The sequence below is a fragment of the Loxodonta africana genome, chromosome X (genome assembly GCF_030014295.1).
Source record: "Loxodonta africana isolate mLoxAfr1 chromosome X, mLoxAfr1.hap2, whole genome shotgun sequence".
Classification (NCBI taxonomy): Eukaryota; Metazoa; Chordata; class Mammalia; order Proboscidea; family Elephantidae; genus Loxodonta; species Loxodonta africana.
The window spans coordinates 130,332,993-130,356,138 of record NC_087369.1 but is presented as its reverse complement, the minus strand read 5'-3'; the positions used below and the strand labels follow the sequence as shown (position 1 = coordinate 130,356,138).

Below are 23,146 nucleotides of genomic sequence, written 5' to 3'. Positions count from 1 at the left end.
GAAACTGATGGGGTTGCCATGAGTCGGAATCGACTCAACAGCAACGGATTTTGAAGGGTAGTCCAACCACCTTGGAAAGTGGCTTTTCTATGAGAAAATGTTGTGTTCCAAACAACTGACCACTTTGGAACTTTGAAGAACACAACCTCTTTGTAAGATGGGGTGCTGCTGTATTTAACTGTGTCACTCAGCTAAAAGTTCACATTTAAAATCTGCTGGAATAATAATTGAAAGAAAAAGTAAACTATCAAGAGAACAGAACTTGATCTTGTAAAGTCAAGATAGACTTAGGAAAAGACTGAGATTCAAATTGTGATTTTTTTTTTAAAGAAAATCTGTGATGATTATGTTTTGAGACATTCTAGTGGATTTTTCTTCGGTTCAGAGGTGTTATCAAAATGTGAAAAACATTTTAATAAGCTCTGAGTATGCTTTTTTCTCCTTTGGACAAGTTTAGAAGCCTGCAATTAGCACTGCTTCCCCTCCCCCCACTGCCTTTCTGAAAACAATAGCCTCAGTTTGGGGAGGGAGGGACAGTGGGGGTCTGTTTCTAGTCTGACTTAATTCTTGCTGTCTCCTAGGCTAAGTTTTAAGTAGCACATTCAAAGCCTGTCACACCTACCTTTTTAATTAACTTTATTATAAGGAATCTCAATCTTCGTAGGAATCTAAAACCCAGGCATCTCCCTAACATAGAAAATCAGAAAAACATAGGAGACCAGAGCCACCCCATTTGAAGCCAGCAGATAGCTTTGTTGTCATAACTAGGGTGACTGTCATCATAATAAGACAAAAGAACTGAAAGTATTACTAAGAATAATAAAGGAAACCAGGAAGGGTTCCTTGTGGCTACTCTGGAACTGGCCTCTATAGCAAAAATTGGTCAGCAGTACTTGGAGGGTAGCTCTGATTTGAAGGAGATAAGAACCTGTCTTTCTTTCTACACAGCAACCCTCGCAAGTGTGGTGTGTGTGTGTGCCTAGGTAGGCTTACATTCGCAGATGTGCACATACTTAAACGTACATAAAATACAAGTCATTATATTATCTCCTTTACGTATCCTTGTGAAGAAAATTATAATTCTACCAGCAGAATTCTTCTATGTGACAAAGCTGGTAGTTCTGGTTGATTACACTCCTTCTTAAGAGCTGGTTTTCTTCTTTCCTGTATGGCTAACCCCTGAGGAACATTGCTTGAAGTTTGATATATCTAAATTTATAGACTAATGAATTTCATTACAGTAGATTATTTTTATCTACCTTTTCCGGTGGATGACTATCAATTTTTCTACTTACTGATTTCTGACACTTGGCTAATCAAAGAAAGTTAAAATCTTCAATTTTGTTTTAGCATTCAGTCTACCTCACTCAATTTTTTTTTTTTGAAATTGGAAGTGGGTAGTTTGTGCTATATTTGATGAAAAGTTATTAGTAAGAATGTTGATTCACCAGAATATTCCGCTAAAACACGCTTCTGACTTGTGGGTTATAATAGTTGTAGCAGATAAGTCACAGAGCAGTAGAAGATCAAATATTACGTATATTTTCTGTCTTTGGAAAAGGTCACATTAGTGTACATTTCTGAATGCATTATTGTTCATACTTGAACGATAATGTTTTTGCTAAGGTTGGTTTCCATGTGTTTACTTTTTCTTTAATATAGTCCAGCAAAATTAAAAAAGGAAGCAAAGGAGATTGTACTGTACTGAAGCCTACACTTATGGCAGCTGTTCCGGTGAGTATATGATAACGAATATGAACAGAAGAGAACCATTCAAATCATCTGTTGCTTGCACTTGGACTTAAAAAAAAAAAGTAACACTCTTAGATGCTTGCTTGTGTGTTCGAAAATGATTTTCCTTTGCTGAAATTATGGCAGATGTGTTCCTTAAAGTCTTAGATGAGTATTGGGAAAGATGAAATGACAAACTTCTGAAATGTATGCCTGCTAGTGTTTACAGATCCCTGGAAATTAGGTGATGAAGTAACAGTTCATATTGTTTTAAAGTAGAATATACTTGAAAGGTCATCTTGTTTAATTGCTTAACTTTTAAAAGTGAGGAAACCTTAGGCCATCTTAAAGAGCTGAGGTCGCATATCCAAGGCTGCAGTGCTGGTTAGTGGCAGAGAGTTGAGTCTAGAATCCAAGCCATTTGACTTTCATGTGGTGACAGAGAATAACTGTCAATTTGAGAGAGCTCCCAAAGGAAAAGTATTATTCTAGATATTTGCAATCCTTACGTGAAATACTGCCTTAGAAAAATCCCAGGATATTACATTTTATAACCTTGCAATGATACATTCTGAAGTATTTAACACAGTATTTTGAACTTGTGTAATAAAGTATATCCTAGAACTTTGACACTTCTAAAAACCCCGGTGGAACTGTGTATCATTACTGCTTATATTACGATCCCACTTTAAATCTTAATCCAGTATCTTTCACAAAATTATTTTTACATGTGAAATGTTTGAGATCATGAAGTTTTAAGTCCAAGTTTTCCTAAGAGTTACAAATGAAAGATATTTATGGTCTTTTTATTAGCTAATAACAAAATTAACCAAATGACCTAAGAATTAGAACGGGTCAGAGTAGCCATTGCCTTTTTATTTAGAGATGCTGTAGAAACTAAAAGAAATAGGAAGTTTACAAGCTGAAAGGAAGGGTTTCTAACTGAAAAAATAATAAAATGATGCTAATGTAGTGAGCCTAGTGCTTACTATGTTCTTACATAGATTTTACTATGTGGTATGTGCTTTAGGTGAATCAGCTCACTTAATTTTTCCTAAGACTCTAGTAAGTAGGTCCTATTAGCCCCATTTTTTAAAGAAACTTGATCCATAGGTGATAGAGCCAAAACTTGAGCTCTACCAATCTGATTCTAGAGTCGTCTTAACCACTGTGGTATAAACAAGCAAAAAAAAAACCATTGCTGTGGAGGCGGTTCCTCCTCATGGCAACCCTGTGTGTTTCAGAGTAGAACTGTGTTCCATAGGGTTTTCAATGGCTCTGATCTCATGTGGATCACCAGGACTTTCTTCTGCAGCACTGCTAGGTGGGTTTGAACTGCCAGTCTTTTGGGTAGTAGTACATACACTCCTCCCTTGTTGTCGTGGATTGAATTGTGATTCCCAATATCGTGTGGTTGTCTACCATTTTGTGATCTGATGTGATTTTCCTATGTGTTATAAATCCTACCTCTATAATGTTAATGAGGCAGAATGAGAGGCAGTTATGGTAATGAGATTGTGTTTAAGTCAATCCAGTTTGAAATATAAAAGAAAGAAGTGAACAGAGAGACAGGCAGACCTCATACCACCAAGAATGAAGAACCAGAAGAATAGCACGTCCTTTGGACCCAGGGTCCCTGTGCTGAAAATCTCCTAGTTTGACGACAAGGACCCTCCCCCAGAGTCAACAGAGAGAGAAAGCCTTCCCCTGGAGCTGGCACCCTCATTTTGGACTTCTAGCCCCTTAGGTTGTGAGAGAATAAATTTCTCTTTGTGAAAGCCATCCACTTGTGGTATTTCTGTTATAGCAGCACTAGATGACCAAGACACATGTCAGCATGGTTAGGTTCCAAAGACCGGGTCGTCATGCAAAAATGGATGATTTTTTTTTTCTGTTTTCAGGCCATCCATTTGTCTGATTTTTTTTTAATTTAGAAAATATCATAGAAACAGCTAAGATTTACTGACGTGCTCATCACTGTGATAGTCCAGTTATGAATTATTCTTCTGTAGAGGAGGAGGCTTGGAGGAGAAAAAGCTGGATAAAGCCAGGCTGTGTGACTGGAGGTCCTGAGGCTTAACCATTTCACCTTCCTCCTGTGCTGGGTCAGAACTTCCCTTGCAGAGCTGCCTCCATGGCTCTGCTCCCACCCCTGCAAGCCCTGCATTCACCATCTGGTAGCCTGCTCTGCACCCTGGGGTTGGCAAGTCACCGAGGCTGTGGACTTCCTGCAGGGGCGCTGTGAGCCTGGCCACACACCCTGCCCTACCTAGGCAGAGGCCTCAGGCCCAGTGCAGCTCACTTTGGGATGTCATTAAATTTGCATGTATTTTTTCCAAACACCCTCACCGATGCCTCTTTCTTCCTCCCTTTCCACCCAATGGCAATTCTGAACTGCAGGGTCTCAAGCCTCATAGGACTGGGAACCAAGAACAGGTGCCTGCTGGCTCAGTGCTGCGTGTGTGTATGCCAGGAGGCCGTGGCCACCGAGGAGGCCAGGGCCACCGAGGAGGCCGGCTCCTAGCGGCAGCTAGACACAACGCCCCTACCAACAGCAGGAGAGAGTGGAGAGCCCTGGAGACCCTCCTCAAGGGAGGGGATGCTCCCCAGCCATTGCTGCCATGCCCACCACCTCATTAATGTGCAAAATAGTCAGATTTTTTTTTACTGTTGTCGTAAATGCCAAATGTTGGATAATGACATAGGCCCAATAAGTGAAGAGCAAGTGTATACTGACTGTTTAGAATTTATTTTTTTAAAATAATATATAGGTTTTACTACTCAAAGTACTGGGCTCCCTGATAAACTGTGTCAAAGAACACAGAGAGGGGGAAAGGCTAAGGCCTCAAGGAAGTAGTATCTGAATTTCATCTTCAAAGATGAGCAGAGGTTAGCAGAGGTGGTGTTTGTCCTTCATTTGTCTGCCATTGTCCATTCTCTGCCCTACTTTGTGCCTTGGAAGCTGACTTCTATGAGCGAATCACCAGGGTTTCCTTTCCTTCTTATTTTTGATTAGATTCAGCCAATTTGGAGGTACTCAGGGGACTATAGGGTTGCTATGAGTCAGAATCGACTCCATGGCGGTGGTCAGTGGGTAGGGGAGACCAGAGAGCAGGAAAATAGAGAGGTCTGCAAACTGACTACCTCTGCTCCTTCCTGTAGGGCTGCAGTTTTTCACAGTTGCCATGGCACCTGTTAGACAGTCGCTTTCCCATGGCTACTGACCTCATCCAGGTTCCGATAACATTGTCCCCTCCTCTTATCCCTTCACGTTTAGGAATAGTAAATGGTGTCCCATGTTGCTAGTCCCTTGGTTACTTCATTAAACCTCATTGGTTCCCTTAACATCACGTGTACCTCTGTAAATAGGCCTTAAAAAAAATTTTTTTTTGAGAATTTTTTGGATAGATTCTATTTTTTGAGTTAGTTTCCTGGGTCAGAATAAAAGATCAATTTCCTGTTGCCCTCGGGTCAATTCTGACTGATACCCACCCTATAGGACAGAGTAGAATTGCCCCATAGGGTTTCCAAGGCTATAATCTTTTACTGCCACATCTTTCTCCTGTGGAGCAGCTGGTGGGTTCAAACCACCAAACTTTTGGTTAGCAGCCAAGCACTTAACCACCACACCACCAGGGCTCCTTGGGAATCACATCGATAGCCATTTATTGAGGCACTGTGCTAAGTCCTTCAGTTATAGTATCATTTAATCCCTCACAAAACCATTCGGAGGTAGTCCCCTCATTTTGCAGGTGGTGTAACAGACTCAGAGAGATTAAATAACTTGCCCAATTTAATACTGTAATACCCACAGTGTGAAAATTCAGAATAACTATTTTTATAAGCAGTGACTCAACTGAACCTCTAGTAATGTTAGGTTGAGATAAAGGGTGACTTGAATAATCCTGCAAATTTGTTGCAACTGTATTGCATTCCTTACTCATTGAGGCCTTTCTATGACTGTGATTAGTATCTAGTGTTGGGAGGAGTAGTGGGAGTAGTTCTCACACATCTGTCTCCCATATGCTTAAAAAAAAAATCATATGCTTAAGAGGGATGATTATAGAAGTCCTTTTAGGGAACTATTGGGATGTCTCAGTCATGTTGTTAGGTGCTGTGGAGTCGATTCCAGCTCATAGCAACCCTGTGTACAAGAGAATGAAACACTGCCCGGTCCAGCATCATCCTCACAATCGTTATGCGTGAACCCATTATTGCAGCCACTGTGTCAGGCCATCTCATTGAGGGTCTTCCTCTTTGTTGCTAACTCTCTACCAAGCATGATGTCCTTCCCCAGGCACCGGTCCCTCCTGATAACGTGTACCAAGTATGTGAGATGAAGTCATAGATCTAGGCAAATATTTCAGTCATACAATGGTGATTCGTTTTGTGGAACTACAAAGACAGCACGGTACCATGCTTAAATGCCTGGTAGCCTTTTAAAGGGATGGTTATACTGTCCTCATTTGTGAATGGTTCTATTCTAATTACGTTTACACACTGTAGCAGAACTTAATAGTGTAAACTGATAATTAGTATTTTAAATGTTTTAAGTTAAGTATTTCTAAATAAGGAGCCCCTGGGTGGTGCAAAGGGTTAAGCACTCAGCTAGTAACAAAAAGGTGGTACTTGAACCCACCCAGAGGCACCTCAGAAGAAGGGCCTGGTGATCTGCTTCTAAAAACTCAGCCATTGAAAACCCCATGGAGCACATTTCTACTCTGAAACACATGGGGTTACTGTGAATCTGAATCAACTCAATGGCAACTGTTTCTTTCCCCCACTCAGGAAAACATAATGATAATCTAGAGTTGGTTTGATTTTTGCTTTGTAAGTAGTAGCCTGGGAGTCAGGCTAATCCCAAACCTGATCCTACCTCTGATTTCCCACATAGCTATGAGTGAGAACCCTGTTCTTCTTTTTTTTTTTTTGTCATCTTTGCTTCTACTGAAAATGAAATAGAAATGCCTAAACTACAGGGATGTAAGATTTTTAAGAAATGGTAAACCTCTTTACCATGTTGTAGGAGAGCCACATGGTAGTTGTAATAAAAAGAAGCATCAACATATTTGAGTAGTGTTTAGTACTGTTTGAGGATAAGTATATTTGAGATAAGAAAAACATTTTAAAGTTGTTTTTCTGTGACAGCTGAGTAAATTTTATATACTCTGGTTGAACATTTCTTAAAATTTTAAATAAACTTAGTATATAGAACTGAAAAAAATCTATACTTTTTAAAGTCTTTTTAAAATAGTGAACAAGTAAAGTCAATGAAATGAGTTATATAATAAAGGAAATAAAACATTAAACCAAAGACTTTTATCTGAAACGTTGTAAAAAATAAGGTATCTTCAAGTAAAGACTCTCAGTGCTGGTGTAATTATTTTCAGGTTATTAAATATTTTGCTTACCTTTTAGGAAATCATGGATAGAATTTATAAGAATGTTATGAGCAAAGTCCAAGAGATGAACTATATTCAGAAAACTCTGTTCAAAATAGGGTACGATTACAAATTGGAACAGATCCAAAAGGGATATGATGCACCTCTTTGCAATCTGTAAGTACATTTTGTAGGCTCTGTAGTTTCAGCTTTTAAATCTGGGAGATGAATAAGTAAATAGCAAGTCTAATTCAGTTTGAGTGTCACCGCCATGATGATAAGATCGAATTTCTCTTTTATCCAGTAATTTAACAAATGAGTAAATATTTAAGATTTGACTATAAAACTTGGTCACAGGAAGACAAACTAGAATTGATTTTTGAAGTAAGGCATTTGAGTTAAAAAACAGGGCTATTATTTCTGACTTAAAAAAGTGAGTTATACTTCAGAATTTATTATGCATGAAGGTTTCTGATGGATTGTATTCCCAAAACAGCATAGTAAGCATATGGCTATGTTATTTTAAATGTGGTGCTGGGGGATGGAGAAGTATTTTTCATTGGAAGGAAGATAAGACAGGTGATGACATGTTTCAAAGATTAAATTTTATTTTTTTTATGTCATCATTTTCTTTCATTTACTGTGTGACAAAGCAATGTCCAGACACTGTGCATTTTCCTGCATTTTAAAGAAACTTTCAGGCGTTTTTTCAAGGTGTTACTAGTCGTTGCTTTGTTAACCTGATCATCCACATGATTCTGAAATTTCGATGTTGAAGCAAAGTTGAAAAATCTTTCCCAGAGCTTATAAATTAGCGCATTAGCAGGAATGATGTGTGTATGTATTAAAATCATTTATTCCCCTCTTTATCAAGGATACTGTTTAAAAAGGTGAAAGCCCTGCTAGGCGGGAATGTCCGTATGATGCTGTGTGGTGGAGCGCCACTGTCTCCTCAGACACACCGGTTCATGAATGTCTGCTTCTGCTGCCCAGTGGGCCAGGGTTATGGATTGACAGAATCATGTGGGGCTGGGACAGTTACTGAAGGTAAGCATTTTTAAAGTGGCAAGTAATTCTGCATTAGCTGCAGCTATTAAAATCCCTGTGCATGACCTTCGGAAAGCATGGTACCTCTGTATTCAGCCTCCTAAGTAATATCAGATTCTATGGGCACCTATATAATTTTAGTTTTATGGGCTTTAAATGAGAGTATTATGCATACCCATTATTTTTAATCTTTGTAATTATTTATACCACAGTGTTTGTCCTCAAAATTCTGTCCTCTTTGGTTCTTTAATCTTTCTTAATGATCACTTTCTTGAAAAACTGCACTCTCGGGATCAAGTATCACTTTTATGCAACCTCTTAAATCTACATCTTTCTTGCTCTCCTTTTATTTTTAATAACCTATAACAGGATTTCTGCAACCCTGGCAGTCGTGAGATTTTGAACCAGATAATTCTTTGTTGTTTGGGGCTCTTCTGTGCATTGTAGGATGTTTAGCAGCTAGATGCCAGTTGGAACAATGAAACGTATCTCCAAATATTACCACCCTGGGTTGAGAACCACTGGGCTATAGGAATTTTTTTTTTTTTTTTTTGATTATCCCACTTTCACCTTAAACATATCTAAAATCAGTTTGTTATCCCAAATTGTCTTTCTATTGCCAGATTATTTGTTTGTGTCGGTGGCACTGCCATCCTTAAAGTCATTCAGGGTATTAGCTTTGAAGTCACCTGATTGCCTATTTTTTAATATCTTTGAATTTCCTCAAGCTTTGCCATTTCTTCATTAGGTTGCTCCTTTGCCCTCATGCTTCCTTTATCATCCAACCTTTTATTACCTCACACTGCTCTGTGTCTGCCTATATCCTGTCATTTCTAATTCCTCCTGTATACTTCTATTAGACAAACTCACCTCAAACTCTTCTTGATACCTGGTATATCAAATCTAAACTTGCTTCACCTAGCTTTTGAGATCTGTCTAATCTGGCACCATTTTACCTATTCATCATTATTTTCCTTTTTTTTTTTGTACACACGCACGCACGCACGCACACACACACGTATTCACCTGGCTTCCCTATCCAGACAAGCCAGTCTTCTCTCTTTCTCATATAAGCATTCTCGGTCTCTTAAATCTGCATTTTTTGTTCTCTTCCCCTGTAAGGCCCTCCTTGCTAACTATTCACAACCATCCTTTAAGGCCCAACTTTTTAATAAAGTCTTTCCCAACTACTTTTTACATTGATCTTTCTGGTCTTTAAGGTACTATTGTGCTTACCGTACCATGTAGTTTAGTATTTAAATGTTCTGTAAGTAAATTTCATGTGCATTTCTTTCTAAGTAGTTTGTGTGTAAGCTCATTGAAGGCAGGGTCTCCTTATCTTTTATGCATTTTTCTCATAATACTTCATGCGGTGCTAGGCATGTAATAAAAAAAAACATAGCCGTCCATAAATACTCGGTTAGTGCTAGCAGTAATCACAGATTTCAAAAGGGTAATATTATTATCATCATTATGTTTGATAATAGCAACTAACATTGATTGAACACTTAGTTTCTGCCAGGAAATGTTAAGCACTGTCTATGTATTATCTCATTTAATCCTCACAGAATATGCCTACATGAAGTAGGTTCTGTTACTGTCCCCATTTGGTACATGAGGAAATTGAGGCTTACATAGGTTAAGTAACATGCCTAAGTTACACAGCCAGTAAGTGGTAGAGCTGGAATTCCAGCCAAGTCTGTCTTATCAGAATCTTAGGTAGATAATGGTGGAGCCAGCTCTCTTTCAACAGAGATTTTTGTACTTAATTATCCAAAATCATGAGAAGCAAAAATGATATAACAACACTGGAATCAGTTGGCGCTGTCAAAACGTTGAAAGATGATTACACCTTGCACTCCCTCTCGCTATTGCCTCTTCTGTCATCCTTCACACTCTGACTCAGTCCAGTATTATTGGTCTCACGTTGGTGCTGATCTGAAATGTGCTATGCTAATATCTTTGCCTCATTTTCCCTCATAGTTACTGACTATACTACTGGCCGAGTTGGAGCCCCTCTTATTTGCTGTGAAATTAAACTAAAAGATTGGCAGGAAGGTAAGAATTTTATGACAAGCTCTAGTGATTCTAGATACACCGAAAACCACCGTGAGTCTCAAGACTTCCATTTCTTGAAAATGCTGGGTTGTCTGAGGTAGGGAATGATTCTTTGCCATTGTTTCCTGTGCTTGCTTTTTTCCCAGTAAAACTCTTATCTTTAGGTTACAGAGAGGAAAGGAAAATCTGCCAAATCCAGGTATAATGATTCTGAACTTGGAAATACTTGATAAAGAGGAAAAACTTAGTGGGATTTCCCTAGGTTTAGAGAATATTTTTTCCCTATCCTTGGAAGCTCTGCTTTGCTAGTGAGGATGTTTGGGTTGGGAAGCGAAACCTCGGATTTTCAAGGGATGGAGTGATTGATTACAGACACTCACACACAGAGAGAGACTTCTTAGGTCTTGACCCCACAGATATTTCATAGTTGAGACTCAACTGTCCAGCTATTTAAATAGTTGACTTTTTGTTTTCCTTTTTTTACTGTGGTAAATTTAAATATATATGTATGAATAGGTGAGTTTTGCTATTTGACTGCAGAGATGAGCCACTCAGAAGAAACCTGTGTCTCATATTGAAATTGGTGGCAAAGTAAACCAGTCTTCCTGTAATGAACTTACGAAAGTTACTAAGTAAATAGATGTGCTGTAATAAAATAGAGTGTTCAATAAACAGTTAACAGCCAGCCATGCCAAATAAAGGAGGACTTATTAAAAAGCTTAAGACTTAAAAGAGAATGTTTACCTTGGGGTGGAGCCATAGACTGAAAATGTAAAGGACCAGTTACCTCAGAAGACCTGTTCCTTAGGTTGTTCAAATCACAAGAAAATGAATGGATTGTATCTGACATAAACTTTAAGTTTCTAAAAGTGTATCTACTTTGTGACTCTCTTATTATATGCATTGTTGCCAGTGCTTTATGAGCAAACTACCATTTCTTTTTAAAGTCACATTTAAAAGCCAATTGCGTTCCCGAGAGTTTTACATCTTAGAACTAAATCTTCTTTCTCCTTTCTCCCATGGTGCAGCCTTTCTAATTTTATAATGAAAATCCAAAGAAAAAATGGGTAGAATTCTGTGTGTTGGGTATGAGCATCAAAATTGTTTATAATATGGGTTATTTGTTGGGCAGTGGAGTCAGAGAGACAACAATTATACAAAACATGATAAGGAGAATTTCTGGTGTTGTGCTTTACTGTCAGTTTTTGAGAGAGGGTCCATTTTGGACATGTATTTGGCCTTTTAATTACTATGAAGGATGTTTTGCTTCATACAACAGGAATGATCTTAATACTTTGCATACAGTGGACTTTTTACAGTGAAATGTTAAATAGTGTTAAATTTATAAGAGCAGCTAACAGCTGGAAGGAACTCTTAATCATTTTATAATATAAGATCTAATCGGTATCTCAGTTTATAAAATCAGATTTTGGTATATTTTTTTGTAAAGTAAGCTTTATTCAGTACTAAAGAGGTAATGATAAAATATCGTAATAGTTATTGTCTGTTAGTGTTTTGGAAACCCTGGTGCGTAGTGATTAAGTGCTATGGCTGCTGACCAAGAGGTCAGCTGTTCAGATCCACCAGGCGCTCCTTAGAAACTCTATGGGGCACTTCTACTCTGTCCTATAGAGTCGCTATGAGTCAGAATTGACTCGATGGCAGTGGGTTTGGTTTTGGTTTTGTTAGTGTTTTACAGTCGTGATAGGCCATAGGCAGAAACTAAGAATATAAGTGACCCTCTTGTTTCCCCTAGTGTCCTTTTTCTATCACTTAATAGTGTTGCCTTCTTCAGGCACATACTACTGGAAATAATCTGAAATGCATTGATATCAACATATTGGTAATTTACTTATAACAGCTTTAAGTATTACCTTTGTTGGGGATAATTTTATCTTAAGAGTTAGATAAAGCCCCTATACGGTCGCTGTGAGTGGGAACCGACTCGACGACACCTAACAACAACAACAATGCTTGATGGTGTTCTAAGTGTGGGTTTTATTTCTCGGTCTCATGGTCACGGGAAGGTTTGGAATAGGTGGTTGGTAAACCAAAAACCCACTGCTCTCGAGTTGATTCTGACTCATGGCAACCCTATAGGATAGGGTAGAACTGTCCCATAGGGTTTCCAAGGCTGTGAACCTTTATAAAAGCAGACCGCCACATCTTTTTCCCATAGAGCAGCTGGTGGGTTTTAACCGCCAAGTGCTTTTAACCACTGCGCCACTAGGGCTTCTCAGGAATTGGTAGTGATGATTATTGTTGAATCTTCCCTGCTATTCCTGAAATCACACCAAATGAGCAGCCACCCACTATCCTCAGGTAAAAAACCACCAAAAACCCATTGCCGCTGAGTTGATTGCAACTCACAGCGACCCTATAGAACAGAGTAGAACTGCCCCATATGGTTTCCAAGGAGCGCCTGGTGGATTTGAACTGCCGACCTTTTGATTAGCAGCTACAGCTCTCAACCACTATACCACCAGGGTTTCCATCCTCAGGTAAATCTGATATAAGCTAATATTCTCACATAAAGTGTCATAAATATTTGACCAGCAGAAAGATAGTAGTAGCAAAGGAGCTTTAAGAATTAATGAAAGGCAATTTTGTTTTAGAACCATAACTGATTTACTTTTATGATTTCCAGGCGGTTATACAGTTCATGACAAGCCAAACCCCAGAGGAGAAATCGTAATTGGTGGACAGAATATCTCCATGGGATATTTTAAAAATGAAGAGAAAACAGCAGAGGACTATTATGTGGATCATCGTGGACAACGGTGGTTTTGCACTGGTGATATTGGAGAATTTCATCCTGATGGATGCTTACAGATTATTGGTCAGTGTATTCTTATTGTGTGTGTGTGTGTGTGTGTGTGTGTATGTGTTTAACTTGTTGCAACTTCAACACATGTGAAAGGTAATATTGGTCAGGTCATTAATAGGGTGGACAGTTCCATTGGTTCTAACTTTGGGCAAGTTAGTTAACTTATTTCTTAGCTTCCCCATCTGTAAAATAGAGATAACAATACCAACCTGATAAGGTTCTCGTGAGAATTAAATGAGTTGATATATCTAAAATGTTTAGAATAGTGCCTGAACCTTAGAAAGTAGTGGCAGCAGTAGCAACAACAATAGTAGCAGCAGTGGGATTGGAGGACTGAACAGGAAAATAGCAAGTTGATAATGAGAAAAGGGAAGGAGCTCAAAGAAGTATTTTTAGTCAGCTACGTGTGGTTCTGTGTAATCATCTACCGTAACAAACTCTGTTCTAGGCCTCCTTCATCCTCTTGTCTCACACGACTTACTTGGTCAGTTTACCTTCCCACCCAAGGGGTGGCATAGGCATATTTTGTTCCTGATGGCCATTTACATGGCATTAACTAGCCTTGACCAGTAAAAAAAGAAAAGGATGATGTCAATTCTCAACACTAATCTGATCTTCTAAGAATGTCACTTGCTTTGCATCACCCTTATTGAGCCAACTAAAGTTGAGTCTACCATTAATTTAAAAAAAGCAACTCCAAAACAGGCCCTTAAGTGGTTCACTTTCATCAGGCAAAAGTTAAAATAAAAAATGTCTAGCTGATAAGGACCTCAGTCCTTACTGCAGGATCTCAGTGAGGTCCTTTTCAAGGCATAAAGTTTCTTCCATCATATCTCTAGTGATCCATTTCAATCTGGTCCTGGGCCTCACAATATCTGATCTGAATATAGGTAGAGATCCCCTGGGAAAGTTGTTTCTAAGGCCCTTTTAGAAGTTTCATCTGGAGAAATTTCCAGGCAGAACCAATAAGTCTTTTCTTCCTTGGTCCCTAATTGCCCTGCAATCAAGGGTGGTTTCTGCAGGCAGAGCTACCATTCAAACCTAATGCTCCGAAGTCTTTGTTCCTTCTGTTAACTGCATTATAGTATTTGAGATTATAATTTTTAAGATGTTAAAGGTTTGGGTATCCTGTTGCCACCCAGTTGATTCCGACTCATAGCTACCCTGTAGGAGAGAGTAGAATTGCCCCATAGGGTTTCCAAGGCTGTAAATATTTTCAGAAGCAAACTGCCACATCTTTCTCACAGGGAGCATTTGGTGGGCTCAAACCGCCTACCTTTTGCTGTAACCACCGCGCCACCAGGGCTCCTTAGCTTGTATCATGTTAGCCAGTACTTCTTTACCTGGGTATTTTCTTTTTAACTGATGTGGATGCGCGAACAGTATGTAGAGCAAGATTTCAAAAGAAGTGTCTTTGTAAATAAAGCCAAAGAGACTGAAAGATACCAGAATTGTGTACACGTTAATAAAATGGACTGTGGACAACAACCTTCTTTATAATTTATAGATCGTAAGAAAGATCTGGTGAAGTTGCAAGCAGGAGAATACGTATCTCTCGGGAAAGTAGAGGCTGCACTGAAGAACTGTCCACTTATTGACAATATCTGTGCTTTTGCCAAAAGGTAACTTTCAAAAGTTGCATTTTATATTTCACATACATACAGTAAAAGGGTAGGTAGAAACCAGTTTGATTATATATAATCTTAAGGGTAACATCAAACTCCCCTTAGAAATTTCATCAGAGTTGGGAAATGTTATACATTTCTGGAAGTTCTTGAATTCAATAGCTTGAAGATCATTTGAGTCAATCCAGACATTTTTAACTAGCTACTGAACACCTACTATGTCTTGCTAAATACCTAGCTTCTTGTTGTTGTTTCTGTGTGCAGCAAAGTCGATTCTGACTCAGAGTAACCCTGTATGGCAGAGCAGAACTGCCCCATAGGGTTTTTTAGCCTATAATCTTGACGGGAGCAGATCTCCAGGGCTTTTCTCCTGTGGAGCGCTAGTGGGTTTGAACCACTGACCTTCTGGTTAGCAGCTGAGTACTTCACCATCATGCCACAAAGGCTCCTTAAATACTTAGCTGTGCTACAAAAATTATTTCATTTAATATCTGTAACTGATTCTGAACATAAGTAATTTTCCCAAGAAGGTAACACAACTAGAAGAGTTTTGAATACAAGTTTTTCTAAATCAAGGGCCTGACAGATTGAACTCTTTTTTTTTTTTTAATACATCAATATATTTTATTTTTATGGGCTTTATTACTTTTTAACTTTAACAAATAAGAGAAATATATATTTGGAATTCTCTTTACTGTTTTAATGACTAATTTATGAATAACTGTTCTCCATGTTTTAATCTCTATTTTGTTTTCTTTTCTGAATTTTTAGTGACCAGTCCTATGTGATCAGTTTTGTGGTTCCTAATCAGAAAAAGTTGACTCTTTTAGCACAACAGAAAGGGGTAGAAGGAACTTGGGTTGATATCTGCAATAACCCTGCCATGGAAGCTGAAATACTGAAAGAAATTAGAGAAGCTGCAAATACCAGTAAGTAAAAAATTGCTTCTCTGTTGAAGTCCCTAAAAGTCATTTAATGAAGTCTTGTGCATTAGGCTTTTCAAGATGTTTGGTTGGCTGGTTGATTGGTTATTTTAATAATAAAACACAGGGTTTTTAAAAAACCTGTTATATATATTATCTAGATGTCTAGTATATATCAATGAATTTCCATGTTGGAAATACCTTTCAGGGTCATATAGTAGAATAACCTATCAAGTTCTTTACTCTATGTTGCAATAGCCCTGCCAAGTGGTCATCTAACCTGTGCTTGGAATGGAATTTATAGCTCCCCAGGGTCCATCTTTGGATAGATGTGTTATGAAAAACCCAAAAATCCCATTGCCATCAAGTTGATTCCAACCCATAGCAACACTATAGGACAGAGTAGAACTGCTCCGTAGGGTTTCCAAGGAGTAGCTGGTAGTTTTAAACTGCCTACCTTTTGGTTAACAGCTGTATCACTTAACTACTATGCTACCAGGGCTCTGATTTATGTATACCTTAAGAAATACAAAATGAGTTTATGAGGTAGTGTGGTATCATTAATAAACTATTTAATATAGCATTGAATAAGTTTGCCTCATTACCTGTATCATCTAGGTCCAGCCTTGCAAAAGCCATTTAATTTATTCATTGTTTTTCTCTCTCTCTCTCTTTTTTTTTTTTTCCATTTCATTTCAGTGAAATTGGAGCGATTTGAAATTCCAATCAAGGTTCGCTTAAGCCCAGAGCCGTGGACCCCTGAAACTGGTTTGGTAACTGATGCTTTCAAGCTGAAAAGGAAGGAACTGAAGAACCATTACCTCAAAGACATCGAGCGAATGTATGGGGGCAAATGAAAGGCGGCTCTCTTATTTACAGTTGTGCAGGAGGTGGCCTGGTGGTTTCTCAGTTCTAGAGCTTTAAGCCTTTGTTGAGCTGTCTGTTAGAATGCAGATACATCATTATAAAGACATGGTAATAAAAGAAAAAACCAAAATCGATTAAAATAGTTGTTGAATCTACTTTCACTTAGTTATGCGTAGTTCTAGTGACACTGAAATTGAAAAGTGATTTCCCTTTAGCTGTGTTATTTTTAGAACAATCCTGTTTTTAAAATTTAGCCTAAGATATACTTGTTTCCTTAAAGAAAAATATTTGATGATGAGCAAAATAAGTTGGAGTAGAATGTAGTTTGATGAGATTTGCAGCTTCCAACGTCTGTTGTCTTCCAATTTCAGAAGAAGCTTAAATATTAAGCATGACAGAAAATGTACGTTAACACTAGTCAAAGCAGGAGTGCTGCAGGGCTTTACAATTCTCTTCCAACTATCTTGAAAGGGAAATTCAGTTGTGTTATAATATACAGAATCAAATAATACCTTGGAAGCCATTTTACGATTCATAATTGTGGTATAAATTAGACATAGAATCATTGTAATATTGTGAATAATTACAGTGCTTAAAGTAAGAATAAAACAACATATACACACCAAATAATACCTAGTAATACTTAGAAATAAAGGAAGATTGAACCGTTTTTTTGAAACTTTGAGGTCTAAAATCAGCAACTATAATTATTTTAAAGAGAAAAGTACATTTTTTTTAATGTAGAAAATTGCCTTTCTATGTTTGTTCAAAATGAAAGCCCGAGACCAAGAGTAAAATGATAGAAAGTTAAACAAAATTAAACAGGACGCATTTTCTCTGTTTTAATAAGTGATAAAATCTTACATAATTGGAATTGTGACCATTGCAAAGCACTGAACTTGGGAAAGAGGTTTTGACTCTGAATTTATCTTTGGTAGCAGCGATTGGTTTTGTCATTATTAAATTGCAGGTGTAGTTTATTGTCTGTTGGCCGTTGCTGATTTGATTCTCAATCAGTAGTTTGGATTTCAGAAAGCCTTTTATTTTGCTTTAATTTTAGCGAAGCGGGTTATGATGAACGACTTCCCTAGTATCTTGTTTGAACCTATGAGTGATTAACTTGAGTGAGTTTTGGGAAGTTAAAGGGTAGATAACAGTGTTATCATTTTTTCCTATTTATGCAGAGTTTAGAAACTGGAAATGTTAGATTTGGGAAAAGGGAAGAGTTACTTGATAAGGGACTGATGCTTGTGCAGTAACTTCGAGTGCGGGTTTCTTTTTGAATCTTTAATTAAAATCTGGGATTATATATCCCTGATTGTCACATTTAAACCATAGTTACTGTAAAAAGCAGAAATTCTTAATACTGTCATTCTTTGCACTTTTTTCTTAATCGTTTTATATATATATACACGTATATATATATATATATGTTGCTTACATTGCTTTGTACAGATGTGGGCCACCACTGCAACAAAATTAATTCTTTTTGCTCAAATATTTATAAAGAAAATAATTTAAATGTTATGTATATGGTGGTAAAAAGGAAAAATGTCATCTGGTATTATTATAAACAAGAATGAAGGTTTTTGTGAAGATTTCTGTTCAGTGTTCTGCAATGTAAAAATCTAGACAGGTTTTCACTGATGTTACATGTATGAGTATTCTCATTCTTCCCAACTTCCCTTTGAGGAGTGAAAAAATGGTTATGATCAAATAGGACTACTGTTGAGCTTCTACTGTTCCTGGCCCGCTGTTTATCCTTTCAGGATAATCTTCTTAGACTTTCCCAATGTGTGATTTTTATTTCTTTTTGCAATGGTGATTTTAAATGTGTGAGTGCATGCATTACTATCTTAGATATCTGCAGCCCTACCCACCGGCAGACATCCTACACCCCACCTTCCCCATCTCCCAAGAGCTAGGACACTGCCAACTAATCTGCTGTATAGGCCCTTTAGAAACACGTAATAAACACTTAAGGTTGGGTGCTGCTAATTCTTTGCGAAAATCCAAATATTGTCAAGGGACCAGGGAGATGCCACTGCCCCCTGATTTTTCATCTGAAAGAAGTCATGTTTATGTACACAGAAATCTTTCCATATTCATAGTACTTTTCAAGTTTTTGAGCATAAAGATTTTGATCTCACATTTTTATACCTGTTTAAATCGTTCACTGTTAAATATTATTACAACATGTCAACCATCAAATAAAGTTGTATTTAAAAAATTTACTACAGATACATTTGTAAGTCCAACACTTGTGACTTTTGCTTTAATTACATGAAATGTGTCTTTTTACCTCCTTGATATTTTTATTCATTTTTATTTTCTAGAGTGGAAGTATAATTGTATGGTTTATCAGAGCTGAAATACAGATGAATGATTCAAAAAGTCAGAAGTTAAGGAGAGTAATGTTTCTTCAAGTGTAGTAAACTGATTAATGATCCTTGCCTGTATTTTCCTGATTGCATATGACAAATATTTCTAAGGTAATTAAATGAGAATAGGTTAAAGATTGTGTAGTATTTTGAATTCGGAGAGAAATGTTTTGATTTTCAAATGTAGTTACACATTAGAATGTATTCATATTTGTACTCTGGTTAAACGCACGATTTCAGGGTTGTTAACTAGATTTTTTTGTTTCTTCTGAATGGAAAGCTTTGTTTTTGTTTTTAAGTTTGCACTCAACTCTTAATAAATCCACCCATGTTATATCAAGCTAATTTGTGCTTAATTATGTGTCAAGATAAAATCTGCAAGTTTGAAGAACGTTAGCCAAACTTTTAAACATATATCTTTTAAGTACTCATCTCTAGGTTTATGGAATTGCATTAAGCAGTTAACCTGGTTTGTTTAAGTTCCATCCATTAGTTTGGAGTGTTTAAACCCAAAGCTGTTACTTTAATACAGTTAATAGATGTACCCCTTTATAACACTGATACTGTGGGACAAAACGTGGATTAGTAGTAGGTTCTAATACATTGTTACTATTACTTTTAGGCTAATTACAATTTAGGGAGAAATTACCTTATCTGAGGTTGATGCAATGGGTTTCTCTTATTTCGCCTTTCTGGCCCTGGATTTCACTTCTCCAAAAATGATTGATTGGGCCACAGTCTGCCAAAGGATTGATTGGCTTGCTATCCGCATACGAAGCTTGTCAGGACTGATCAGTTTACAACCCACTTAAGGGATTGGCTGGGGGTCCTGCCAGTCTGACCTTTACCTGGATTGGTTAGGGAGCCTGCCTTTTAATTGACAAGAAGGTGATGCGCTAGCCTATAAAAACCCAGGAACTTGAGGGCAGAGTGGTTCTGATTGAGAGGAGAGCGGCCCAGAGAGTCACCCTGAGAAAGTACCAGTGGGGGGCTCGTCTGAAGCTGTCCTGGTTGAGGGAAGAAGTACTCTCTTCCTCAGAGACCTTCCCAGACCTTGCCTGTATATCTTTTCCTCAGTTGTATCATGCGTTTCCTGATGTTGACCCTGAATTGCATCCTGTTAAACTTCTCCGTTTTTACCCTAATAAACCGTGTAGCTGTGAGCATAGTCTTTCTCATGAGTTCTCTGTGACTGTTGCAGCGAATTATCGAACCCAGCAGAGAAATAGGGAGTGAAATAATGGAGAAATGGGAAAGCAGAGGTATATTTGACCTCAACCTCATAGGAACCAACCTTATACTGATTGTAGTTCATAACGTTGTTCTTACACTGAGTAATAAAATACTGTATTTTTATACAGATACTGCACGCCACCTATGTTTGTTTGCCAACCACGACCTTCCCTCACAAGGTATTTTTGTAAGCATGCTATGCTAATTTTTTTATAGCATCATTTAAAAAAAATTGGCGTGGCAGCGCTTATGAAAATACCTCACAGGGGGAGGGCGCAGTTGCCAAACAAACGCAGAGGGCGCATGTTATTTGTGTAAAAATACAGCATACAAAATAGTGTTAAGAGCTCTGGAACCAGACTGTCTCATCTCTGTTTCCTGGCTTTCCCACTTAGCTGCATGTCTTTGGGCAAGTTAACATCCCTGAGCTGCATTTCTCCATCTGGAAAAATGGAGTTGACTATTGATAATAGTATGTACCTCATAGGATTGTTGTGAGGGTTAAAATGAGTTGATCCATATAAAGTGTTTACAGCATAGTATACTTAAGTTTGCTATCATCATCATCATTATTGTATCCAGACAATATTTATCAGTCAGGTTGTTTCAAGTATTGGCTAGCAGACTTGGGGCCTTAAAGGACTGTCTTCCTCTGAAGATTTCATGGGAAGAGTTTTGAATTTGGAGGTCAGGATACTAGCTTTGTAACCATGGCCAAATCTTGTAATGCTTTCTTAGCCTTAGTTTCTTCCTGTTTTTTTTTTTTTTTAAAGCACTAGACTCTTCAAAAAAGATGCCCTTTGAAAAAAGGGAAAGACGAGTGACAGAAGAAATAGGGAGTGTGATAGGTCATAAAACCCAACACATCTAGCTTTAATATTGTGGTTTTGCTGTCTGAAGGTGTTTTTTTGTGTTGTTATGTTTTTCTTTCTTTTAATGATGTCAAAGGTTCCCAAGTTTGCTACAGGGATATAAGACTTTGGATGATGCCATCAAAAAAAGTGAGGAGTCTACTAGGTACAAGGAGTTTCTGCTATTCTCATAATTCTCTTTTTTGAAGAAGAAAAAAATCAGGGTTGTAGACACACATAATTTAATGCAATGCTTTCAGGTTTTTAACTGTGATTCACAATGCTGTGAACACACTTATGTGTGTGTATATAAAACAGTATTTTATGAAAATGTTTTTGTGCAAAATGATGCTACACGAGATACACACTTACTTTCTGTTCTATTTCACTTACTTAAATGCAAGTTGTGACCCACTAAATTGATTTCATGTAAAATGGTGCTGTCCAATAGAACTTCCTGTTCATTATAGTAGCCACTAGCCACATGGTGCTATTGAGCGCTTGAAATGTGGTATGACTAAGGAAATGAATTTTTAATTTTGTTGTGTTTCAATTTTAATTTAGAGTTAAATAGCCACTTGTGGATAGACAGCACGATTCTAGAGAGATTGCATCCCCAGTTTGAAAAACACAGGTTTAAACACCTAGTTTTGCAACGTCTATATCCTTTCCCCTCATCCTCCTCACTTCCTCTACCTCAGAGACAACCACTTTCAACTCTTAGTTGATTGTTTCGGTATTTATTGACTTGTATCTAAATAACATGTTTGTATTTCTGCTTCTTGACATTGTCACTGTTTATTGGCCTTTTACTATACAAAGTCACATTGCCAATCCTCCCAATATAGATGTTTAGTTAGACCAATATTAAGCATTTACATTTTTCTTGGATTATTACCTGTGTTTTGATGGAACACATCCTGTAAGCAGCTAACTGAGAAAGGATATATGCAAAGTAAATTTGAGGCCTGAATAATTTGGCTGGGTGTAGAATTCTAAAGTAAAAATTTCTGCTCAGTGTTAAAAGCATTATTCCATTGTCATCTAGCTTTTGGTATTGCTTTTGGCAGTTGAAAGACATTGTTATTTCTCTGCTCTTTTCTATAGGGTTTATTCCTCTTGGAATTGCATAGAATCTTCTGTATTATCTGCAAGTTCATGATTATGTGCATTGATGTGGGTATATTTCCATTCATTGTGCTAGGCCATTTCAGTCTGGAAACTCAAATTCATCTGTTCTGGGAAATTTTCTTGAATCGTTTAAATGATTTCTTCCCCTCCATTTTCTTTGATCTCACTTTCTATAACTCCTATTATTCAAATGATGTTAATACTCTTATCTTTTTGTTCCTGTTTTTCATCTTCTACTTTCTGGGAGTTATTCTCAAATTGCTTGTCCACATTTATAATATCCAAGAGTTTTTTTTTTTTTTTGCAGTTTTCTGTTGTTCCATGGTAGTTTTTTTAAAAAAGCTTTCTTTCCCTGCATAGTCTTATTCACTCCAGTTTCACCTCCGCCCCCCTTTCCTTTTTTTATTTTGGTCTCTGGTTCTACAAAGGTTTAGTAATCCCTGTATGCTCATTTAAGAAGAAATACTAGAAAGCTGACTGGAAAGTCTGAGAGTTTGGGTGGAACTTGGTAAAGGAACTTCACTGTAAGGTGATTTTTCCTCTAGGTTCTGTCAGATTCCCCTGAGAAGTCTCTTCCAATCTCTTATTTGGAAGGTAATTATATAACTGCCAGTCTTCTAGGAGCCGCATGGAAGAAGAGGGCTAGGGACAGGGGGCGTTTCTGCACTCAGCATGAATGGTGTTGTTGTTAGGTGCCGTCGAGTCAGTTTCAACTCAGAGCGACCCTATGTACAACAGAACAAAACACTGACTGATCCTGTGCCATCCTCGCAATTGTTGCTATGCTTGAGCACATCTTTGCAGCCACTATGTCTGTCCATCTCATTGAGGATCTTCCTCTATTTCACTGACCCGCTACTTTACCAAACATGATGTCCATCTCCAGGGACTGATCCCTCCTGATAACATGTCCAAAGTACATGAGACGGAGTCTTGCCATCCTCGCTTCCAAGGAGCACTCTGGCTGTACTTATTTCAGGACAGACTTGTTCGATCTTTTGGCAGTCCATGGTATTTTTAATATTATTTGCCAACACCATAACTCAAAGGTATTAATTCTTTGGTCATCCTTATTCTTGTCTCAGCTTTTG

General features: G+C 37.8%; 1 protein-coding gene across 5 annotated transcripts in view; it reads left to right on the top strand.

Moving 5' to 3' along the window:
* Positions 1-19,180, top strand: part of ACSL4 (acyl-CoA synthetase long chain family member 4) — an 85,646-nt gene extending 66,466 nt beyond the window's left edge. For all 5 annotated transcript variants that reach the window (XM_010594687.3, XM_023553912.2, XM_003414805.4 and 2 more), the window contains exons 9-16: positions 1,663-1,734; positions 7,150-7,289; positions 7,987-8,159; positions 10,143-10,217; positions 12,865-13,056; positions 14,552-14,666; positions 15,441-15,598; positions 16,292-19,180. In XM_010594687.3, the coding sequence (XP_010592989.1) occupies positions 1,663-1,734; positions 7,150-7,289; positions 7,987-8,159; positions 10,143-10,217; positions 12,865-13,056; positions 14,552-14,666; positions 15,441-15,598; positions 16,292-16,449 (1,083 nt within the window). In that variant the 3' untranslated portion in view covers positions 16,450-19,180. The remainder of the gene's footprint in view (positions 1-1,662; positions 1,735-7,149; positions 7,290-7,986; positions 8,160-10,142; positions 10,218-12,864; positions 13,057-14,551; positions 14,667-15,440; positions 15,599-16,291) is intronic.
* The last annotated feature ends 3,966 nt before the right edge of the window (positions 19,181-23,146 follow it).